Source organism: Nyctereutes procyonoides, unplaced genomic scaffold, assembly GCF_905146905.1.
Source record: "Nyctereutes procyonoides isolate TBG_1078 unplaced genomic scaffold, NYPRO_anot_genome, whole genome shotgun sequence".
In the NCBI taxonomy this organism is placed as follows: Eukaryota; Metazoa; Chordata; class Mammalia; order Carnivora; family Canidae; genus Nyctereutes; species Nyctereutes procyonoides.
In genome coordinates, this window is record NW_026575142.1 from 37682472 (window position 1) to 37706796 (window position 24325).

General features: G+C 43.7%; 1 protein-coding gene across 1 annotated transcript in view; it reads right to left on the reverse strand.

The window, feature by feature from the left end:
- ADCY2 (adenylate cyclase 2) overlaps positions 1-24325 on the reverse strand; it is a 385343-nt gene that overhangs the window by 182866 nt on the left and 178152 nt on the right. Inside the window, exon 4 of the mRNA XM_055308552.1 lies at positions 3560-3709. Coding sequence (XP_055164527.1) covers positions 3560-3709 — 150 coding nt within the window. The remainder of the gene's footprint in view (positions 1-3559; positions 3710-24325) is intronic.

The window sequence follows — 24325 nt, forward strand, 5'->3', positions numbered from 1 at the left end:
AACTACCTGGTACATTATAAGGACTTAAAAAAAATAGTTCCTCCTTTTTTCCTCTCCCTCATGAAAACAGTCCAAAACTAGCATCCCAAATCTAAAACCACTTCAACAAGTTTTCCTGGCATCCTAAATGACTTATGTAATGCGATCAGCAATGCCCTAACATGACCTGCTATCATACTAGGATAAATATGGCTGCGTTCATTATCTACCCAACCATGAACACAGAAGGACCAGTTACTTCTTCCACTCAAGTTTGCAGAGAGGACAAATAACTAGTCTCCAAGGAGAGGCAGGAAGCTTACTGGCTCACTAGCCCCCCACCCTGGGTACAGATCCAGGTTTACAGGTTGTGGGGAGGCTGTGTGAGCCTTGCTTGACTGGTGCTTTCTACTGGAATCCACATTTTGTCATATCCAAGCTATAGCTTGGTTCCAGCTGAAGGGAGGCCATGTAAAAACGCTTTGAATTACATTACTTTAAAAACAAAGACAACATATAAATGGAAGGTTTATTTTCTTTCCATTAAAAAAAAAGCAAATCCAGTTTTTACTACTAAGAGGCAAAATTTATTTCCACTGCCCATGCGGTTAGGAGAGAAAGTTCTTGTTTTGCTCTGAATCCAGCTCCCATCAATTCCTGAGAGTTTATTACATACTCTGGGGAAAAACACTTGCTGTTTTCTCAGGTTTGATAAAGAACCTTATTTTGCACTGACACAGCACTCAAGACATGGCTGTTGGTTTGTTGTTGTTTTTTTTTTCCTCGCAGGATTGAGACTTAAGGCAAAAGTCAAAACTGGCCAAGAAAATACCTTCAAGCCCTAATAGTGGCCTTGATGCTAATGCAATGCACTACATCTCCCATCTAATGAAAAAGATCATAGTTTTTAGTGTTTATACACAAGAGCATTTTCAGGGCAAGAATATAACGTGGAGAAAACCTCTGCAGACATTTTTCATTCCCTCCTCTCCCCAAATTTCATAGCACAAATAGTCACTTTATTCAAACATGGCTTTCTGTTTCTAAAAATTCATCTCATTTGCATCCAGGAAAAATATCACAACACATGAAAGGAAGAAAGTAAAGAGCTGAGCAAGGTTGAAAAGGTTTCAGAATTCCTAGACACCTCCCAGCAGCCTCAGCTGTTACAGCCCCCATCAGGGTTGTAGACATGGGGCTTGCTGGGCTTACCTGGCCTTGGCCTTCCTTTCGAAGGATTAAGGTCAGCGCTGGGTGACACTGTGAAACAGGCCCAGGAACCGCCCAAGATGGTGGCTGCTCAGCCTCTGGGAGCATCAGCTCCATCTGAGCAACTGCTGATATATAATATCACAATGGATGGCACTTATTACACCCTCATAGGTGCTGAAGCAAATGCTTTTGCTCAGCCTACACCCCGTCCTTGAATGAAGCACTCTGAAGGACACTTTTGTTTGCAATGGATGAAGCAAAGATGGTGGTTTGTGGTGAAGGCTGGGCAGGAAGTGATACATTGGACTCTTGGACTTTAATTTGGTCCGTGGCTGTATCAGGACCCACGTCTCAGGACTGATCCTCTGTGTGAAGGACACACAGATAGCCATTGGCTAATTTTTATGTATTTCCTTATATCAGATCATGTCTTCCTGCTCTTATTAACTATGAGAAGTTTTTGTTTCCACTTAATTACATGCCAGTCTGAAGAAAGTACGAGCATTCATTCTAATTGTGGAAACAATTTCTGAAGCCCTAATAAGAAAAGTACTACATTCTGGGCACCAGACCCTGGGAACTGACTCCCAACTTTAATAGCAACATACATTCATGATATCAAATTATATTTTATTAAACACCTTTACTACAAGGTTTTTTCTTCTCTTCACTTATTTTTTAAAAGGTTCTTTAAAAAAAAAAAAAACACTAGTAAATGCCCTTATGATGCCTTACAAGCCCACTCACAATGGCCTCAGGACTTCTCTAGCACACAGGGTGCCCTAGCTCTAATTCCTGAGCTACCTGGGGTCACATTGTGGCCACAGGACCACTTGGAAGCCACCTCGACAAGGACCTAGTTCTGGTTGCTCAAGGACTCTTCAGAGAAGCATGTAGTGCAGATGAGGTCAGTAGCTTGACACTGCTTTTGTCAAAGCTGGTACTATAAATATTAGGTTATATAATCTGTCTACTTGGGATGTCAGTTCCCTCAGCCTTGGTGTGATTTTGAAGTAGATTCTGGAAGTGCTGAAACAGAAAGTAAAATACGTCTGTCAGGACCAACCCAATAGAGTCACTACTGGTTGAAAAAGGGAACCATCTATCCTGAAATATCGGGACTCTATAGAGAAAATAATCACGAACATTAAGCACTGCTTCTTGAAACTGTGGAATTTTCTAGAACCTAGATTTAAATACTACAGTACACAGGCATATGAAAGCATGCTGGACAATAGCCCCAACTTAACAATGGTCTGCACCCCTTAATGTTGAATCCAGAGTTTATACACATAGAGATCAAGGAACTAAGCATTCATTCCTAAATACCTTTGCTATCCATGCTGTAACACAAAATGCTTTTTTTTTTTTTTAAAGATTCATTTATTTTAGAGACAAAGAGGGAGCACACATGCATGGGGTGAGAGAGGGGCAGAGGGGCAGAAGGAGAGAGGGAGAGGGAGAGTCTCAAGCAGACTCTGCACTGAGCATGGAGCCTGACATGGGGCTCGATCTCACAACCCTAAGACCATGACCTGACCTGAAACCAAGAGTCGGATGCTCAACTGGCTGAGTGTCCCCAGGCACCCCAACAAAATGCTTTTTAAAAATTGGCTATGAGATTTAGCTAATAATACCAGTGAGAATGTGATATTCATGGCCATAGTGTCAGTGCCCGGACTCATGCCTGACAGGTGCTCTGTTGATCTTTGCTGAGCAAACAAAACTGAACTGTTTTTAAAAAGGAGTTCAATCACTATTCTTCAGCCTATACACAAATAAAAGTCTAGCATCAAAATTTAAAGGATGCTTTCTCTGCTGCCACCACCATGATACATTCTGGTGAAATTTTATAGAACAGACTAACTCCATACAATTTAACAAATAATAAAGAAGCATCTTCTATGTGTCAAATACCAGCTGGTCCAGCCCAGGCCGTGTGATGAAAGCTCAGAGAGGTGGGCTGCGGTATTCACAGAGGGTCCTGCCCACCCTCACCTTTCCAGATGGGAGCCGGTTTCCTGGGGATGATACACAAACCCAAGAAAAACAAAGCCAGTGCCAGGTGGTCCCGCCATCATGTGTGGTTTAGTATGTTAAACACAGGGTCCCGTGTGTATTTATGGTTTCCCCTCCAAAGCTCTCCACTACCGTGGATGACACCATGGCTTTGTCTGCCACCCCTCCTACTTGTCTTCCTCTCACATCTGCTGGGTTTTCAGACACCCTCCCTGAGCATGGGCAACCAGAGGCTCCAGACAATTTCTGATGCCTATGGTGAATGGGCTGCCCACCATTATAACAGTAACAACATCCTTCCAATACCACCACGAAAAATGCGGAAGCGAGAATGAAAAATGCATTTTACCTGCTGACGCTTTTCAAATTCCAGCTTGATCCGGGACTTGATGCAATTGCATGTGTCCTGATATGTCTGCTGCAGGGCAAGTTCCATGAGGTGTTTGTGGTATGCCCCCGCCAGGTTCCCACAGATGAAAATGATCACATTGGCCAGGATCTAAAGAGACAGAAAGAGCCACTCAGTGGAGCGAGTGTTGCCAACTCAGGAACACGACGACAATAACAAAATGCACATTAGCAACAGCAAGAGATGACTCTGCAGGAAGTCAATTTCATTTGTTTCCAAACTAACATTTTTAGATGCTTAAACGACACAGCTATTGCCTTCAGGGATTCTATCGCCTTCTTGGATCTATGCCCTCTGGTGGATGACTCTGCAGTCCCTCCCTGGTCGTTGGGCTCAGCCATGGGATGTGCTACGGTTAATGCAATGGGCAGGGGTCACTGAGTGACAGGTCCAGCCCGGGGGCAGAAGGCCTGGCATGTTCTGGGTGGCTCTCTGGGCCTTCATCAAAAAGAACATGCTCTGCCTACCCCACTGGCCCCCAAAAGATGAAAAACTCATGGAACAGAGCTAACCAGATAGCCCATGGTCTGTGATTGTGTGCCACTGAGATTTTATGGTGGTTACGCGGCATTTAGCATTATTTCAATAACAGGTGACTGATCCATGCAGCTCTCGCACCAAAACCGTACTCACTGAGCCTTGGTAAGTGATACTCTCTATTATCTTCTGTTTCTGTAGGAATATGGTAGATTCTCAAACCATATCACTCACTACCCTTTTGACGATAAAAATCCATGTCCACAAAAAATTGAGGGGGAAAACAGAAAAATACAAAGAAAAACTAGAAAGAACCTTCCCAGGAGAACATCTTGCTGTCCCTATGGCCCTATCCCCAATCCACGTCCCTCTGCGTTCTCAAAACTGTTGCCAAGCTTTGTTTTGCCAAGACCTCCATCTTGTTCCAAAAGAACCAAATTCATTCTGAACGCAGTGTTTTACTTTGCCTTTTTTTTAAACATTTGATCAGATTTTTTTTTCAGATCATAAACATTCTGTGCAAACAGGATTTTGACTGCTTAGATAACATTCGCTAGTATGATTGCCCAGTAATTTAGTTATATTCACACTATTTGACACTTACTTTGTAAATATCTTTGCATTCGACAGTGGTCCCCCTTATGGCTAAAGCTTTGGCCTCATTCTTCTTTTCCTTAGGTCAATTACTAAAACACTGAGTCAAAAGCCATGCCTATTTTTAAGTTCCTGATACATATTGTGAAATGGCTCTGAGGAAACATTCCATTTATATTCTCACCCACAGAGGAGGACACGGTCTTTTCAGAGTGGAATCTTAACCAGCACACTTCACACAGAGCAAGTGCTAGTGATGCATCAAACTGATTAGTACTGATTTCACTCTTATGTGTTCAGGGCGAGACTTCCAGGTCTGGAAGAGGATGGGTGTCCACACCTGGATGGGGTGCCCCATTGCCCCCTCCTCCACATGACTGACTGCATGTCTCACCAAGTAGAGAGTTCACTAGTGGCTTTATTTATTTATTTTTTAAAGATTTTATTTATTTATTCATGAAAGACACAGAGGGAGAGAGGGAGAGAGGCAGAGACACAGGCAGAGGGAGAAGCAAGCTCTCCAGGAAGCCCGACGTGGGACTCAATCCCGGGTCTCCAGGATCACACCCTGGGCTGAAGGCAGTTCTAAACCGCTGAGCCACCCCGGCTGCCCGCTAGTGGCTTTAACAACAAAGGCAGGGCATCAGCTTCCAAAAGCCCTGCATTCTTCTCTGAGAACCTCCTGCTAACATCAGCTTGTTGCATCTACTGCTTACCTGACTGGAAAGGCTGGGAGAAGGATGTGGACACCGTGAACTAAGCCTCCACTCCTCTCAGTGGGCCTTTCCCTCATCCCCTCTGTGTCCGGCTAACGGAGTCCATGCACCCGCATGCCCCCTGTGCTGGGAGCAGGAGGAGGTGGGCTAATTCAGGGGAACAGGGTCAAGTCTGTGAGGCCCAGATCCAAGCCCCATCTCTGAACAGCTGTTAACGGTAGCAAGGGTGATATCCTGTTCTCCATCCACCTGATGTCTCTGTCTCACTCTCTGTAGGCCTTGAATACAGATGGAAAACAGGGCTCCTCAAGCCCTGGGAACCCCGTGTTGGGTACAGAGGGCAAAGCAGGACAGGGTTAGAAGTGGGAAGAATGATATGATGGGCTTTTTTCTGTGAATAAACACACGCCCCACAGAAGCGGGGGAAGGGCTGTTCAGACCAGAAGGGCCTTCCACTTGTCCATCCAGCCCCCAGCTCCTGAAGGCGGAGAGATCCTACAGCTCACCCATGCTCTCACAGCAGCCCCCGCAAATGTCCTTGTAGGCAACCACATGTCATCTTCCTCCAGGAGATTGAATGAATAAAATATTAACTTTGGGAATGGCTGTATGTGTGCACACATGTGATGTATACAGGGGTGGCACGTGTATGTGATGTATTTGTCATTTGTGTGTGGTATGTGTGTACCATGCATATGTCATGTATGTGGGGTGGGTGATCTGTGTGATACATGCATGTGATGCACATGTACCTACGATACATCTGTGTGAATTGTGTGATATACCTGTGTCTTTGGTATGTGATGTGTGTGATGTGTGTGCATGCTATGAGTGCAATTCATACATGTCACATGTGGCTTTGCATGGCGTGTGTGTGTGCCACGTATATCTCTGTATGATGAATGAGTGAACGTAGGACATGCCTGTGATCTGAGCGGGAGGCATGGGCGCTGCTGCTATGTGTGTAAGTGTGAGCACCGGCCCAGAGAGTGGGAGCAGGGGACAGTCTTCACTGTCATCTCCAAACATTCCTAACTGCAGGGGGCTCACCTCCTCCCTTCGCCATACTTCCACACATCACGGCTTATGAATGTGAATCACATGAGCACAAGGCTGCACTAGGGAACCCCTGGTTCACCTGGCTCCCCAAGGGAGAAGGAGTCCTCCTCTGGCTGACAGGATCAATGTCAGGGTCCTGCCCACCGGCACACCAGTCATTCAGCCCGGTCACACTCTGCTTCTGCAAAATGACCATCTACTTTGCTAAAGATTCTCCCAACTTTGTCACTGCTGGATTTGCGTTTGAAGGACGGTGCATGGAAGAATGCAGACAATGAGGCAAGCCAACACAAACCAGACTGTGCCGAATTAGAAAATGCAATCTTGTTCCTTATTAGGTGCAGCTGAAATAATAACTTAGTGGTCATCTATGAGAGATTTTTCTTGTTCTCTTTAAAAAAAAAAATGGCTTCAAAGCAAAAATGTCAACATTTTAGGAAGGCGATTCCTCCAAAACGAGAACCAAATGTAAGCGACAGAGCCAAATGACGCCATCAGCTGTCCCCGGGAGCCCCCTCGGCAGGGTGCACGAACGGGGCACTTCTCTAGCAGCACGGAAGCTTCCCACGGGGATGGCAAGTCCTGCATTCTCCTGTATTCTCCCGAGGATCCTAGTTATTTCCCCTGAATTGCCCGGGGCCCCAGAGCAGGGCAGGTAGTCCAATGGGTGGGCTGCCCCACCCCACAGTCCCGCTGAGGGGGCACCTGTGGTCCCTGCCACCATCCCCCCCGCCAGGCTCAGGCTGTGCTGCCCTCAGGAGGGACGTGCCCAGTCACCCCAAGCTCTCCCACCTGAGCCAACAGTACAGTGGCTTCCATTCTCCACAACCAGCTGCATGGGAGCCACTTCTCTCAGCAGAAGCACTGGTACCAAGTGTCACAACTCTTTATTACTGGTCACTTCTTCCCAATCACAAGGACCTCGAGGGCAAAAGGCCGCCTCCACTCATCCGGGCACTGGGGCTTCCTCCACCGGGACGCCTGGTGCATGCCAGCACTGCCTCCCTGGGGGAGGCCTCCCTGCCAGCATTGCCTGGTCTCTGCCTGGCACGGCGTGTGGCCAAACAGGCCCCATCTCGGAACCTAAGGAAAAGCCTTCCTGTGGTCATTCTGGATGCTGCATTGCTTCAAACGACACGGGATTGGAGCACTTCCCGGCTACAGACAGTTGGAAAGAATGGATTTATCAATTTGAATTGGATATGTGAAGGGAAATGCTCAAGAAACGAACAACTAAGAGTTTTAACGCCAAGTCAAATATGGTATTTTTTTCTGATGGAAAAATTAATTACATTTAATTTTCTGATACCTGGTTTCATCCTGAAACACCGTACTCTTACAATTACTAGGACTGGCCCTAGCATTTTAATAACTACAGAAATTTACAAACATGACTGATGTCCTAAAGCATCTCCTTTCACCAGGATGCATTCACAGCATGCCTTTGTATGAAACCTAGGGCACCAAGGAAGTGATTCAAAATCTTCTTTTCAAAAATAATATCACAGCATTTTATTTTCTAGAAAACAGTTAGGCAGAGCACATGATTAAAAAAAAAACCCTATTTTTCACAATGTTGGATTTGTTTTAAAACATCAAACCGTGGTGATGCCTTCTTTTATCTCCTTGCTCCATTAAGCTACTTTTACATCTGTCAGAAAATAGGAAAGGGAACTTGACTTCCCACGAGATGTCTTGGAAGAAAACAAATTGTTTAGGGTGAAAACAGCAGTGAAAAGTTTACCCCAAAGAGTCAAACCAGGCCTTGAAAGGGGAGCATGGCCCAGGATCTGGAACCTGTGCGAGCCTCGAGGTACCAGGACGGTCAGCCCTGCCACTCCACATGTTAGGTAAGTGGGGTCACTGGCAACGCTGCTCAGAGATTCTCAGAACTGATACATGCAAACATACCTTGCATCTTTTTCCCCTTGTGAAAGTCCAGAAGGTAAAACAACGAGGAGGATGGACATGTTTTATTATTTCATTTTACAGGCAAAGAAACAGTCTAAAAAATTAAGAGATTTGAGGGGAGGGCCCAAGAAGCAGGTGAGGCTTTCGGGACAATTTCTATGCCACCCCACATTGCCCCAGTTCATATGGGTCGGGTAAGTTCATCCAGCATGATCCCACCCTCTGCCAGGGCCTGGGGAAGGTATTCTAGGGAATTTCTGAAGAGATGTGACACTGTAAGAGGCTCACAGTTTTTTTTTTTCTCCTTTATAAAGCATCTGTATCTTCATGCTATAAAGCACTTCCATCATTTAGGTTATTTTAAGTGTCTGTGTTTTGGAGACCTCTTATCCATGGAGCTTTTAACTGGCAATGCTGGTGTGCCTGTGCATGTTCAAAGGAAAGTAACACTAGAGTCAAGCTGCTTCTAATGGATCATGTGATCAAGAGCAAAGGATCTGAAGGTTATCTCACTTGGGAGGAGAACATTTAAGTTTGTGAGTTCACTGCCTTTAAACATCTGAGATATTATCGTGCGGCTTAGATGACCACTCAGAAACTGTGCAACTCTGGGATATTATGCATTTCAAAGAGTTCAATCTTCCCACCCTTAATCTTAGGATAGGGGCGACAATCTACAACACACATGCGTGCTGAGAGCAGGCTCCTGGGAATGAGAGGAACAGCAGCACTTAATGAAATGATTTCTCCATGAATTAAGAGCACAGGGTCGAAGGAGAAGGATATTATATGATTTGAAATAGGTCATCAGTTTAAGACAGAGCAGAGCATAAATATGCAAAAACACCAATTATAAGTCAAAGGAAAATAAAAGGAACACAAGAACGTGATGAGAAGAGCTGCATATGAATATTCAGCAAGCTCACTGCATCTCATAAGCATCAAATTTGGCTTAAATAAAACAATGCTCTTGTTCAGGAGAGAAAATGATTGGGTAGAGTTTCCCTTAATGGAGCTCTCAAACATGCTGCAGAAAATCCCAGCGCCAGCTCCTTAGCATTCCTTGTGACTCCCAAAGAATTAAATCTGCTGTATGTCCTGGCTTGAGGATTTCTGCTTTTTATGGTGTAGCGCAGACCAGAAATATTGTGCTTTGGATAATAATATCCAGTGATCCTTAGGTCATGTGTTAGGATTCTCTAACTCAAAATCCTTCTAAATGAATAGTAGCAGAGTCAGAAATAGTCTGGTGGACTGAATGTGCCCCCCCCTCCCCCCGCCAATTCATATGTGGAAGCCCTAACCCTCAATGGAATGGTATTTGGAGGTGGGGCCTATGGGAGAGAGTGGGTTTAGATGAGGTCCTGAGGATGGGGCTCCCTTGATGGGAGAGGAGGGGACCAGGGCCCTCTATCTACCATGTGAGGATAGGGGGAGAAGGTGCCATCTGTAAGCAGGAGAACTCTCACCCAAACCTGAATCATCAGGCACCCTAATCTGGGATGTCCCAGCCTCCGACACTGAGAAAGAAATGTGTCATTTGTGCCATCCAGTTGGTGGTGTTATATCATGGCAGTCCAAGCACACTAAGACAGGAGGGTGTAATGAAAATCAAGTCCTACCACCCCAACAATGGGCATTATAGGGCTCCGAGTTCAAGACTGGAATCGAAAATCAGGAGGCGAATGAAATTTGATTTCCTATAGAAATGGCCACTGAAAACAGTACTACTGGTTGTCATTATTCTCTTTTATAAAGAGAAGGAGAAAGGATATTATATGATTTGAAATAGGTCATCAGTTTAAGACAGAGCAGAGCATAATATGCAAAAACATATTGCAAGCATTTGCATATGTTTGCAATATGTTGCATATCTTGGTTATTAATAAGTCTTTTTGAATAGCATGCATTGTGTTGTTTTTCCAGTCACATTTGGGTAGAAGGATAAAAAAGTCTCATACATACATGGGGCTCAAGTCCAGTGTTACAAGTAGATAAAACTAGGGGAACGTTTGAGACCCTTGTTCATCTCAGAAGTGAGCCACCAGCTCATCATAAGCCAAAAGGAAAAGGTGAGCCTGGAAGATACTCAAGACCTTGACAGAAAGTCTCTCTCACAATGCAAGTCACTGAGAACATGGCTTCCCAAGAAGGGAAAGCTGACTTAACCATGCAGGTACTTCTCAGCTTAGTGTCTACAGATCTGAAACGGATGGGGAGAAGTCTGGCTCAGTTTAGAAATAACAAAAGAGACAAAACACAAGAGTTTCCAATTTTCTCAACTCTCTGGGAAAAGACAACACAAGCCTTCCTACAACGAGACTTACAGGTCACTCTACTTTCTGCAGAGGAGAAGATGGTCACACTGTTTATTCTCTTGTTTATTTTACCTTTAACTTCAAGCACATGGAACCATCTCAGCTTTCAGGGCTTAGTTCCTCTCCATCATGGCAAGAGAGAGAAGACCAAACAGATAAAGTTATATGGGAAGGAGGGAACCCCTACTACTATAACTCACATTGTACTTCTCTGGCATCCACAGCATGGCTGCACATTTTCTTTGTATTGGGACCAGTTCTGCAGGCCACTTCTCCAGAGAAATGCTATCAGACATTTTTCTTCCCTCTCCCTTCAGTGTCAACACAGTGCCAAGTCCAATTCCAGGAGCACCTGAAGACAAAACTTGTCTCTGTCTGGTCCCAACACTGTCTCCTGCCACACAGCCTGCTGGCACAGTGACGTTTGGATGATTACACCTGACATTTTATAATCAACCAATCAATGATTACTTGAACTTTATATCTCTGCTAATACCCCACAGGTATCATTATCATCTTGGTCTTTGGGAGTCCAAATAGTTGAAAGGTTAATTATTCCACAGAGATTCTACTCTGCTTATTTCAGAAATTCAAGGTACCACATAGTCCTGGATGGTCCAAAAGGCTGTTAATTACAGGTCTTTGAATCTTCCCAAATTCTCTCTCTCATATGTAATGACGCACACAAAACAGAACACATTTTAAAGCATTTAAAGCATTCAATGCTTTTCAAAACTTTAGCAACATGTAATCATATACTAATGAAACCCAGACTTTACTAGTCTTTTTATGTGTGTTTTTTTATATATATTTTTTATTGGAGTTCCATTTGCCAACATATAGTTATAACACCCAGTGCTCATCCTGTCAAGTGCCCCCCATCCCTCAGTCATCACTCAGTTACCCCATCCCCCCACCCAACTCCCCTTCCACTATCCCTTCCTCTTAAATCAGCTTTCCTAAGGATCTGCACCAAGAAATATACAACAATTTGCCTAATTCTGATGATTTCCATGAACTTAAAAGTGAAAAAAAGGAGTTTTAACACGCGTTAGTTCAGAGTCCATTAATTTAGATCATCTAATTAATCTGAAACAATGAAATTTAGCTTCATTTAAACACCATACAAAACTGTCTTCATTCATCACTACTTTATAGGTGACCTGTTTGAACTGCATCCACTCATTAAAAAAATGGAAAAGTCAACAGATGTTCAGATTTAAATAACAAATATGACCAAAGTTATCAGGCATTTCCATCTATGCAACTAAGCTGAAGATGAAATGATAATTCTACTTCATGGTGCAGGCGGGAGATAAAGATCTCCTTTCAAATAACTCAGTGTACCAGAAGGGAGGTATGCCTTTTGTGGATAGTGGGGTATTTTTGCATTGATTGTGCAGCTTGCACTGTGACATGCTTCAATCCCATTATAACTTCCACAAGAGCAAGTTAATTTAGAATTAAACAAACCAAGCACAGTGAATCCTTCTGATTATGATTGAATAAGAGGATGCTTTATGACGGTAAACAGACCTAAATGTAGATATCAAACGTAACGTGACACCAGAGTGGCAACTGCCTAGAGGAGAGGCATAGCAACACAGCGGTGGCATGGCCAATCTCAGGCATGAACCTGGACGTGACATTAGTGAGCGCATTCACAGAGAAGCAACAGATTGCAAAATCCTGCGAAAATAAGACGCCAGATACAGGAGAAACGCAATGAGTGGTGTGATTCATAAGGTCTACTTTGAATTGGAATGCCCTTTTTAGTAAGGGCAAAAAATGTTCCACAAAGTCATGCTGTAATTAAAAAAAGATAAATCACTGCCTGGATGCAAAAACTGAAACCTTTTGTGAATGGGAAAACAAAAAAATGTCCTTTGAGAAACTAAACTTTGGATGTTTCCTTAATGATACTAATTAGGAAAAGACTGATATGAACTTAAAGACAGTCTCTCCCCAGAGTGTTCTCTTGGATTGCTTCAATCACCTGTCCCCATCTCCTATGGTATAGGAAGTGATGTAATCAATGTCTCTTCTCCGCTCATATGAAACCATCACCAGCTGTGTCTGGCATTTCTGCAAAAGAATGACCAGCCCCAAATTTCTAAGGAATGCACATTTTAACCTTTCAGTGGATTCTCTGGTAATCTCTAAATGATCTGTCTTTAAAACTCAGTGTCATGTTGGTATGAGCAGAATTATAACCCCACCAAATTCAATTCCAGCCTGAACACTGTATTCTGTAAGAATATAAAGACAAGTTTTTAATGCCATCGACTCCAGATCTTGATTTCTGGTCAATTTCAACCAGAGACTATACATTAGTTTTACCCAAATCACCAAGAAGTATCTTTTGTTTTCCCAAACCACCATGAGTGCAGCAGTTTTCCCAGGTGGCAGCATTCAACAACCATGATCAAAAAGTGTGGACTTTGCTGAATGTGGATTAGTCAGTTCCAGGTGCCATGCCCAAACATCACAGATGGGGCAGCTGAAACAACAGACATCAATGTTCACATGGTTCTGGAGTCTGGAGGTCTGAGATCAGGGTGTTGGCTTATAAAGGGTCTTTGTATTTCATTCTAGCTGTGTCCTTGCATGATCTTTGCCCTGTGTGGGCTCCTCTCTGCACACCCCTGGTGTCTTCTAATTTCTTCTTATAGGTACCAGGCAGCTTGCACTTATGGCCCACCCAAATGGCCTCCTTTTAACTTACTTACCTCCACATGCCCTGTCTCCAAGTGCAGTCACATTCTGAGGTCCTGGAAATTGGGGCTTCAACATACTAATTTTTTTGTCGGTAGGGAAGGCACAACTCAGTCCATAATAACATAATGTTAAGTCTTAAAAACACACTATTTACAAATTTCCAGAGAATCCACTTAAAAGTTAAAATGTGCATTCCTTAGAACTTCAGGGCTGGTCATTCTTTTGCAGAAATGCCACACACAGCTAATGATGGTTTAACATGACTGAGATGAGACATTCATTACATCACTTCATTCAACCAACTTTATCGAGCATTCATTTATGATCAACTAAATTTTGTACTTCCTATCCATGAAATCAACTTCACTGGAATAAATGCAATAAGACAAACCAACAATAAAAATCAACAAAGCAAGCGAACAAACACAAGTGATACAAAGCAAGCTTGTCCTGAGCAGAACAGTGAATCTGTAGCTTTAGCTGCTAGGCTCTGGGGGATCAGAGATTCCACCATCATGGATGCTCATAGTTAGCTGTCTTTATGAGAGAAGGGTGCTGTGGTTGAAGGAAGACTTCAGATAGAGCATACTTCTTCCAACACTATTACAAAATCTTCCTCGCAAAAAATTAAACCACTCAACCACTAATGCAAAAATTCTTAAATTTCCCAGTTTCACAATGCTATTAGTCTCTCATGAATTTTTCACAGCATTCCTAGGCCAAAGGAAATACCCCAAAGTATTCTTTATTAAGTAGTAATGTCCCAAAAAGTTAGGTATTATGACCTAACAACCTAGTGGTTGGTGGGGGGAAAAAACAACATCTATATTGAAATAAAATATAAATTTTTGTTCATTCTTAAAAGACCTAGGGACTTACTATGGGCCCTCAATAGCCAATGTGTTAGTTGAGTATTGCATAACTTCACAAGCCTTGGATTCTGATTTAGCACCAGCACTCAGAATTCCTGTTCTGTCTTGGTTTCTTGCATTTTTGTTGCAACACCTGCCAAAATCCCAGCTTTAAAATGAAAGGGATGTATTGTCATCTAACGCTGAAACCACGAACTTCCAAGAATTGGTGGTTCGCATGGTGTCTGTCAGGAACTGAAGGTTGCTGTGTCCCTTGAAAATCTCTAATATCACGAAGTGCCCCCACAAGGTGCCTTGGCACACAGTTTGGGAAACCATATCACTAATGAAATAGAGTTTTAGCAAAATCAATAATTAGTAAACTACAGAGAATTGAAGGTGTTCTGAAAATCATGATGGGCATGCTACATATTTTCTCCTTCATAAACTCTGAACCAAAAATATATGAGACTTATTGGTAGCCTACACAAAGCTATTTGATCCTCCTAAATAAACCCAACCTGAAAATATTATTGTGCAGGTTTTTGGAAGATATAGCTTAGAGTAGCTAACCTTTATGGGTTTAACTTGATAGGTTAAAGTCTTCTATGTGTCAGTTTTGCAACTGATTAGATGCTTGGGTAGGGTAGAGCAGGAGGAGAATGCTACCCAGGATCCCATGTTCGCTGATGCAAGAACTATACAAAATGGAGGTAGTTTGGGGTAAAAGTTGGCAAAAATGCCATGAGGAAAGGAGAAAAAGAAGAACAAAGTCTTCCTTTCTTTGTGTCATTGTCAGTGGCATGTCCTTCCTTCCCCAAGCCCACTGTCTTCTTCATTGACAAGGAGCAGCAATCTGCTCCACCCCACTCAACCAGAAAAGAGAGGGAAAGTCTCCTGAAATGACAATTTACAAGTTTCCAGACGGTGAGCTTCACACACACTTTTTTAGCTAAGAGAGAAAGCCCTGACCTTCATCTGGGACTGTCATGTCATGATCACATTTTAAAACGCCAGTGTTTCAAGTCTAAGTGCATTTCTGGGATGAATTAACATGCTTCCTGATGATGTGAAGAAGTACTGCAAGCCAGGGAGGAAATAGAAATCCACCCAAGGCTACTAGAACTCCATAGAACAAGTATAAAAAGTTAGGAATCTTCACTTCCATTTTCCAGTGGACACAATATGTAAATAAACTTGGCATTACATAAATAAAGAGTAAAATGATTCAATATTTAGTCCACAGGTATTAATTTTTTAAGAACCAAAATAAAAAGTGGAAATCCTAGTTGATAGGTAATAATTTCTCCTTTATTTTCTATCACAGATAAACCAGGCCTTAGCCAATTAGAGCAATATTTGCTATCTCACAATTTATCTTAACCATTTGAGAAACATGGTAATGCCTTTCTTTATGATTGGAAAAGACTACTTAGAGCATGAAATTAAATAAAAGCAGCAAAAAAGTTTACTGAATGTTTAAGAAGCAGAGAAAAGAGTCTGAGAAATGGTCTTTATACTAGAAAGGAGAAGAGGCGGGCAGTGCAGGGCTTCCCGTGGTCAAGTGGTCCTGATGGCTGCTTTCCTCCTATCAGAGAAATTAAGCTGTGAGGCCTGCTACAGTGTAGGGTTTTCACAGCTCCAGGGCTTTTACAGGCAATCATTGCACTGAAAGATATTAATGGGGCGGGGAGGGGAGAACACATGTCCAACATCAGAACTACAGGGAAGAACTGAAATGGGTGAAACATTGTGATTTTAAGAATATGCATTTGGAAATTGCTTTGTTTGGATGAAATCTGACAACCAAATTCCACAAAATGCAAGAAAATCAGTTTTTAGCCTCCATGCTCCAGAAATCCCCACAGACCCAGACCATCACCCTGGGTTATCCATTGTCTCCAGGCAACGGGGATTCCTGGCTCTAGTTCATTCCTGACTTTCTCCCAACAGCAAGGCAAGCTGCTCCTAAGCACATGGCACCCCCCACTCCCCACCTCACATAACCCTCCCTTCTTCTCCGTTTCTCAGTTTTCCTTGGTAACCAAAGGAAAGGCTTGTCTGCTTGAGCTCTTCCTACAACTTTGATCCCCGACTCTCCATAGTCCACTTCAAGCCCTGAAGCAAGCCCAGGACGCATGGAAGGTATCCCTGTCAAGGGCAGTGGCCCCCTTCCGTTCCTCTCCTCACTCCCTAACATGACTCCTGAGGGCCACCTAGGTGGCCCCACCTCTCTTGGCCTCCTCCTGGGGTGCACGCTCTATGGAGTCCACCAGTCCCACTGACTCCCCTGCTCTGACTCCAATGTTACACTCTCCAGGGTTCTTCCCTGGCATGCTCTCTGAGCACTTCCCTGTTACTCACCAGCACTTCACCCAGTTATTCCTCAAGATTACTTGCCTGGAAAATGTAGTCATTTGTATTTGTATTTACTCAACTACTTCTTGCCTGTCTCTTCTGCTCTGCTCTATGTTCCACGAGAGCAGAGATCCCATTTTATGTATATATTGGATAATTCATAAAGGGTCTACCATGATGTTTATTTGGTAAATATTCTTTGAAGCTATGAATATAATCCCTTATAGCCACATGATTCACTACATCAGAATTAGAGAGATACTAATTCATATACTGAATAAAAATATGTTCATTCAACAGTTATTATTGAGGGCCTACTATGTGCCAGGAATTCTGCAAGGTGCAGGGACTATAGTTTTGAGAATAAAGACAAGAATCCTTGCCCTCATGAAGCTTACATTTAAATACGATTTTTGGCCTCAGATAGATCTACTCCTTTTTTCTGCCTTTCATATTTTTTTAAGATTTTATTTGTTTATTCATGAGACACACACACACACACACAGAGGCAGAGACACAGGCAGAGGGAGAAGCAGGTTCCATGCAGGGAACCCGACATGGGACTTGATCCTGGGACTCCAGGATCATACCCTGGACCGAAGGCAGGCATTCAACCGTTGAGCCACCCAGGCATCCCTCTACCTTTCATATTTGGAAATAAAGCTTCACAGCTGCTTTGTATGATGTTATCCTTAATATCAGGGTTATTCTTTAACATATACCTAATGTCCTTTTAGTAAATCCATGCAAATAATACCTGGAACAGACATGGAGAATTTGGACTCTAAATGGTCCTATTAGAGCTCTCCTGGGAAAACGGCAGATATGTGTTTTGTCACCTGGAAGAGAATGACATTCTCCTACCTGGCCAGATTTGAGTCTGATCTGTTGGGTAAACTAAAACATCTAAAGAAAAGATATGTGTTAAAAAGAGGGGGGTGAGTAGGTGGTAAAGATTTTAATTCTGGAAACATAGAAAAGGCCAGTCTCTGATGAAAACAGTGCTGTCTTGAACAGATGGCATCTTGTCAGCTGATTCTAGTACCTGGTCCACCTGGCTGGTGCATCCCTCTGGGGGAGGGGCATACTTAAGGCTTTAAGAAGTTGATGTTTTAAACCACACATTCTCAATGGGGGCCATATCACCCCAAGCATTGCTTCTTGGGGAAAGCAAGAAAACTACTTTTTCCTTTTTTTTTTTTTTTTTTTTTTTAAGAGAGAAAGAGAGAGAGGGAGCATGAGGTGGGAAGGAGCAGAAGGAGGGAGAAACAGAGAACCTTAAGCAGGCTCCACGCCCGGTGTGGAGCCTGACTCAGGCCTCGATCTTGAGACCCTGAGAACACCACCAGAGCCAAAATCAAGAGTTGGATGCTTAAACCAACTGAGCCACCCAGACACTCCAAGAAAATTACTTTTTAAATGCATAACGCAAAAGAAAAAATGCATAATGCACAGATATCCATGTATCACTCAGACATGCAATATTCCTAAAATTTCATGGTGGGCTTAGGGGAAAAAAAAATCTAAGATGGCCCTTTAGGAAAGTAATCATGGAGAAAAGTCAAGAAACATTGCCTTAAACATCACCTATGCTATCTCCATGCTCATGGGTAACCTCTGGATAAGGTTGTTTCTTGCAACAGAGAGAGATGGTGAGAGGTAGTTTCATACAACTATCTGGTCTACCGGCAGTCAAATTCCTCATGATAAATTAATAAATTATCTCCTTGGGTTTAAATATCATTGTTTTTCACTTTTGTTAGAGCAAGTCAGCCTCCCAAGTTTGGTGATGTTTGGTTTCCTCAGGACCACACTATGGGGCTCTCTAAATTGCAGGCCACTCCCCGCAGGAGTGAAAGCTCCCATGTGGACAGATTCTACTTGTATCCGGCTTCCCCAGGTGACCCATCTTCTGATGGATGACATCATTCTCCAAATTAAGACCAATTTATCTCTGACAGATTTGAATACACCCTTCTTAACCTATGTGTATTTCCCATTTGTTACTGCACATAAATCCCGCCGAATTCTGCAGGTGACTTTTGCCATCTTTTATAGCTACCATGAATCTAATGAAAACACCATCATCACATCCAAATGCAGATTTCATGCACAAACTGTGCTCCATTTAAGGAACTGAACACTCACATTTTAAAGCACACTGCAATTGTTAATTGCCATACAAATGCCTCTGATTTGTGTTTAGAAATGGAAAAGGCAACATAAGACTCCTCCGAGGTTCTTTCCACACAAGAACTCATGTGAGAAGGTCACAAAACAGGCTGTGCCTTCAAGTCCCCTGGCAATTTAAAAAGATATATACGTGCCCAGGACCCACGCTTAGAGAGCCGGCAGGCTATTATTATTATTTTTTTTACATAAATCTCCCCAGATTTATACACTGGGAATGGAGAAACTAATGTCATATACGAAGTAGACCAGACCTGGATGTTGCCAGAACAAAGAAACAATTCAAGTGGGGAGGAGTTCAGGATTTCATAATGGATGGAATGAGTAACACTTCATGTTAATGAGGATGTGCTTCCTCCAAGGAGGTGGGCTTCGCTATTCAAGCTAAAAATGTGAGGTGCAGTGTGATTATTTAGAGCAAAGGAAAGACATCTTTCTGATCATTTAGGAGGGCCCTGCCCTGATAGGAGGAGGGAGATGAAGGCTGTGGTCCAGGCTCGAGAACCTGGATTTAGATACAGCTAAGGCTGAGCCCTGGGGCAAGGCCCGGGAGGGGTGAGGTTCCAGAGCTGAGCTGAGACCTACCTAAGAGACTCACATGGGAACAGACAAGTTTCAGAGGACCCACAGGAGCAGCTGAAGTAAGACCAGGGGGAGGGGTGGGTGGTAATTTGTGGGTACTGTGACATCAGAGAAATATTCTCAGGAGAACGGGCTTCCCTGTAACGTCCAAAGGAATGTTTTCAAAATGCACTCTTGGAGGATTACAGAGCCGTTATCCATAGTGCACCCATAAGTTTCATTCTGACAGCAAGTGGCAACCGTTCAGTAGTTTGTAAGACAGACAGAAAACAGAAATCATCACGTTACAACCAATTAATAAACTAGCATTCTGAGCTTATATGTCATTCTCCACAAGTCAGGCGTTCCAGGTCTGATAGTGCTTGGATAGCAAATCTGATAAAGTTTGGGTTCATAAGGGGTAACACTTCACTGCTTGAAAAAATAATTCACTTGCCCTTTGCAAAATATGGATGGACCAGGAGGGCATTATGAAAAATCAAATAAGTCAGACAGAGAAGGACAAGTATCATATGGTTTCACTTATATGTAGAATCTAAAAACAAAATAAAGAAAACACAAGACACTTAAATACAGAGAACAAACTGACAGTAGCCAGACAGGAGAAAGGAAGGGAGGATGGGCAACATATAGAATATATGAGTAATGTACAGAAGTGCTGACCTGGTACCTTGTACAACTAAAACTGATATAACATTGTATGTCAACTATACTTCAATAATAAATTTTAAAGAAATGCTCCCAGGTGGAACCTTCACTAATAAAAAAAATGCTGTATTTAAATGATCACTGGGCGCCTGGGTGGCCCAGTCAGTGAGGCGTCTGACTCTTGATTTTGGCTCAGGTCATGATCTCAGGGTCCTGGGATTGGCAGAGTCGGGCTCTGAGTCTGCTTGAGATTCTCTCTCCCTCTGCTCTCCCCCTGTTCCCACAGGCATACTCTCCCTCTCTCTAAATAAATAAAATCTTAAAAAATTTTTAAAAATAAAAAAATAAATGGTCACTGACCGAATTTAGATTTAAATGTAAAACTTTCCCTTTTATTATGAGTAACAGTGTTTTAAATTGCGTTAAATCATATAAATAAATATTGAATTGTACTGAATTTTGCACTGATGACTGATGAATGAACTCATGCACATAATTATTCTCTGCAGAATTCATCTTTTTCAGGTTTCTCCTTCACCCCCCCCCCCCCCCGCATCACCATTAGGTTCAGGACCACTGGGGAAGAGCCCAAGAGGAGACAATTGTGAATGAACTGCCCCAGTCATGTCACATCACGACAGCAGGGGCCATCCCAGAAGCTGTGATGTTCTCCACAAGCCATATTAATACCTGTAATCACACCTGTGGGCAGGCCCATAAACACGGCGCATGCTCGGTATGAAGCACAGCCTTTCTCAGGTTTAACAGAAGCTTCAACATCAGTGCCCTGGGCCTTTCTGTCACTGGAGGTGGCCACAGCTACACATCCCAAGCAGTGTTCACTGGTATATTTAAAGGAAGAAATCCTGCAGTCTGGTAATTTATGTACTTTGGAGTTAATTATTGCCCACCAATTAGTAGCTTTTCCCGTCAATCCTGGCCTCAAGCAGGATGGCCCCATCAGGTGGTGGGGTGAAGACCTGTAAGAACCAAGCACTGGGAGGGAGCAGCTAGTCAAGACCTTTCCCACCCTCTCTCCCCAGGTACCTACAGAACCTGGAAACCCACATACTTGCTTCCCCAGGTTCCTATGTAGCTGGGAGTGGAAGTAGACGTGAGTCAAGTCAGCTTTGGAAAAGGAAGAGTCTCTGCATTGGCTTTTAATTTCCCACTAAAAAGGAGCAGACAACAATTTGTGGGATATGTCCACTTTCCTACTCCTACTTGCTTTGAATGCAGATGAAATGGCTGGATCTGCAGCAACCACCATATGATGGTGAGAGAAAAGCCGATAGATTCAGGAAACATCAGTCCTGATTTCAATGGTCTGCTGGACCAAGGTCAGTGGCCCCTCCACCTTTGGGTTTCTTTTTACTGGAGGCAAGTAAATTTCCATTTGTTCAAGCCTCTGTCATTTGATTTTCTGTTTCCTGCAGCCAAATGTGAGGCTGACTCATCTGATTGGGACAGCCCGATTGAGTTAGCAAACACAGCTTTCCCTGTGTTGTGGCATAAGCTTCTGTTACGAGTAGTTTTCTGAGTGTGTTTGGTGTAAAGCAAATGAATGAGTTGAGACCACACATGAAAGCTATGTATGGAATGTACCCTAAATAGGCTGGCAAGCCAATAAGAGAAGGAATTCAGACCGATCTAAGAAAAATTAACCTCTTTCTGGAGACCAAGATGTCAAGAAAGATTTGAGTTGGAGCGGCAGACTGGATAACGTAGGGGAGCCAGTCACGGAGACTTCCTGAAGTGAGTCTTGAGCTAATAACTCTTAAGAGGTCAGAGTATGGCTGCTCCACATATGGAGGTCCGAGTTTCCAGAAGGGCAAATCGGGCCGAGCAGGAAGTCATCCCAAATAGACCAGCTGGAGGGATGAAGGGACAGCAGCAGAAACAGAAGACACATTCTTTCCCTCCAGGAACTGACTCTATCCTAACGAGGGTAGAATAATCTCATCAAGGCAAGTCGTCCAAGCAGATTTTGCTCAGGTACCACGTTTTGACTGTAGCAGGTTGAATGGTATACACCACGCTTATGTGACATCTTTGCAGTGTAATTAGATTATGCCCCTGAGATGAGATCATCCTGGAGCAGGGTGAGCCCTAAACCAGTGACAAAGGACCTTGGGAGAAGAAAAGCCGCCCAGGAAGCCATGTAAAGATGAGGTGGGGATCGGAGCAATGCAGCCACAGCTGAGAAAGACATGGGGTCACCAGGAGCTGGGAGAGAAGAGGGTTCTCCCCTAGAGCCTTTGGAGAGAACATGGCTCCGCTGACCCCTTGGTGCTAGACTTCTAGCTTCCCGATCGGTGAGGGAATAAATGGATTTTATGTCTTAGCAACCTTTGGGAACTTATACACTGATGCACACTCTGTCCTCTGTAGAGGGGACAGAGGGCAGAGAAGTGAGGCAGGAGGCCCTCGGAAGGGAGGGAGGAGGAAGGGAGCAGATACAGAGCACAGAGCACATGCCTGGAAGAAGCAGAGACTAGACATGAGGTTCCTCCATTGGGGAATCTCCCCGATGGTCTCACTTGTTAAATGAACACTTTTCCCGCAGCAGAAGGCTGTGCTGGTGAGAATGTGAAGCACAAAGCTGAGCCTGTCTTATGTGGCTTTGTTTTAAACATAAACAGGACTGAGGACAAGAGTCTGGAACTGAATCTGCACAAAAGCCCCCTTCCTACATAAAGTTTAGAGCCCGGACACTCTGACTGCACCTCTGACCAGAGGCTTTGGGGTGCCAGGGCCTGAAGCACAGGCGGGGAGGGCGGATACAGTAGGCCTTTTCTGAATCTCCTCCACAGCTTTTTTCCCATTTCTTTATTTTATTTTTTATTTTTTGGAGTCCAATTTGCCAACACCTAGTGCTCATCCCTCAAGTGTCGTCCTCAGTGCCCATCACCCAGTTACCTCATCCCCCCGCCCACCTCCTCTTCCACTACCCCTTGTTCGTTTCCCAGAGTTAGGAGTCTCTCATGGTTTGTCTCCCTCCTTAATATTCCCACTCATTTTCTCTCCTTTCCCCTATAATCTTTCACTATTTTTTATATTCCCCATATGAATGAAACCATATAATGATTGTCCTTCTCCGACTGATTTCCCATTTCTTTTTTTTTAAATATTATTTATTTATTTATTTATGAAAGACACAGAGGATGAGAGAGAGAGAGAGACACAGGCAGAGGGAGAAGCAGGCTCCATGCACCGGGAGCCCGACGTGGGATTCGATCCCAGGTCTCCAGGATCGCGCCCTGGGCCAAAGGCAGGCGCCAAACCGCTGCGCCACCCAGGGATCCCTGACTTCCCATTTCTTTCTTTTTCAATTTTATGTAGGTTCTATGCCCAGAGTGGAGCCCAACAGAGGGCCTGAATTCACGACTCTGAGATCAAGACCTGAGCTGAGATCAAGAGTAAGATGCTCAACAGATGGAGCCACCCAGCAACCCCTATTTTCCCATTTCTTAATTCACCATGGTATTAGTTTAAAACTGAACTATTAATGACCATATTAAATTGGCCTAAAAAAACACTTTCAGAAGAAAAATAAATTAGATCAGTTGCTGATGGAACAGCAAAGGGGCTTTTGGCCTTAGGTTCTGTGCAAAGGTTTCGACCATGTGGCTCCATTCTTCACCTTCGGAAAGGTGGGCTGGTGCCAGCTGTCTGCATTCCAATTCCTTCATCATTCACTGAAGCCTTTGGAGTCTGGCTTAGAAGCTTCCACAGTATCAACTTAATTCGTGAAACTAGGAGAGGTCAATATTTACGGCCATGACCTAACCAACAATTCCTAGACAAATGAACTTGGGTGACCTTCACCCCCATCACTATGGTCATGACTGTGAACTTTCTCATCATGTCAACCAATCCGCCTCATAAACCTCAAACTCACTGCTTATCCAGCTTCCCTTCCAGCTTCCTACAACCTCACCCTGAAACATCACAGCTGCCTCACTCTCGGGGCCTGCTTTTTCTGCTCATCCATCAGCCTCGCTGCTGGCATTGTTTCTTTCTCTAGACAGCCAGAACTCGGCACACCTGTGCCGACTGGTGAAGTTCCTCCTCACCAGTCCCCTTGTAACCATGTCAGCTGTACCCTACAGTCATGAACCAAGGATTGATATCCTCTATCTCATCTACCCTAGGCCAGGCACACAATTCAAGAGGATTCCCCATGGATTTGAGACTGAACCACTTTAAATTCCTCGTCTCCAATCTTGGTACCAATCGAAAGGCATCTAAATACAGCTTAGCTCCCACTTCTATCCCCTCCAA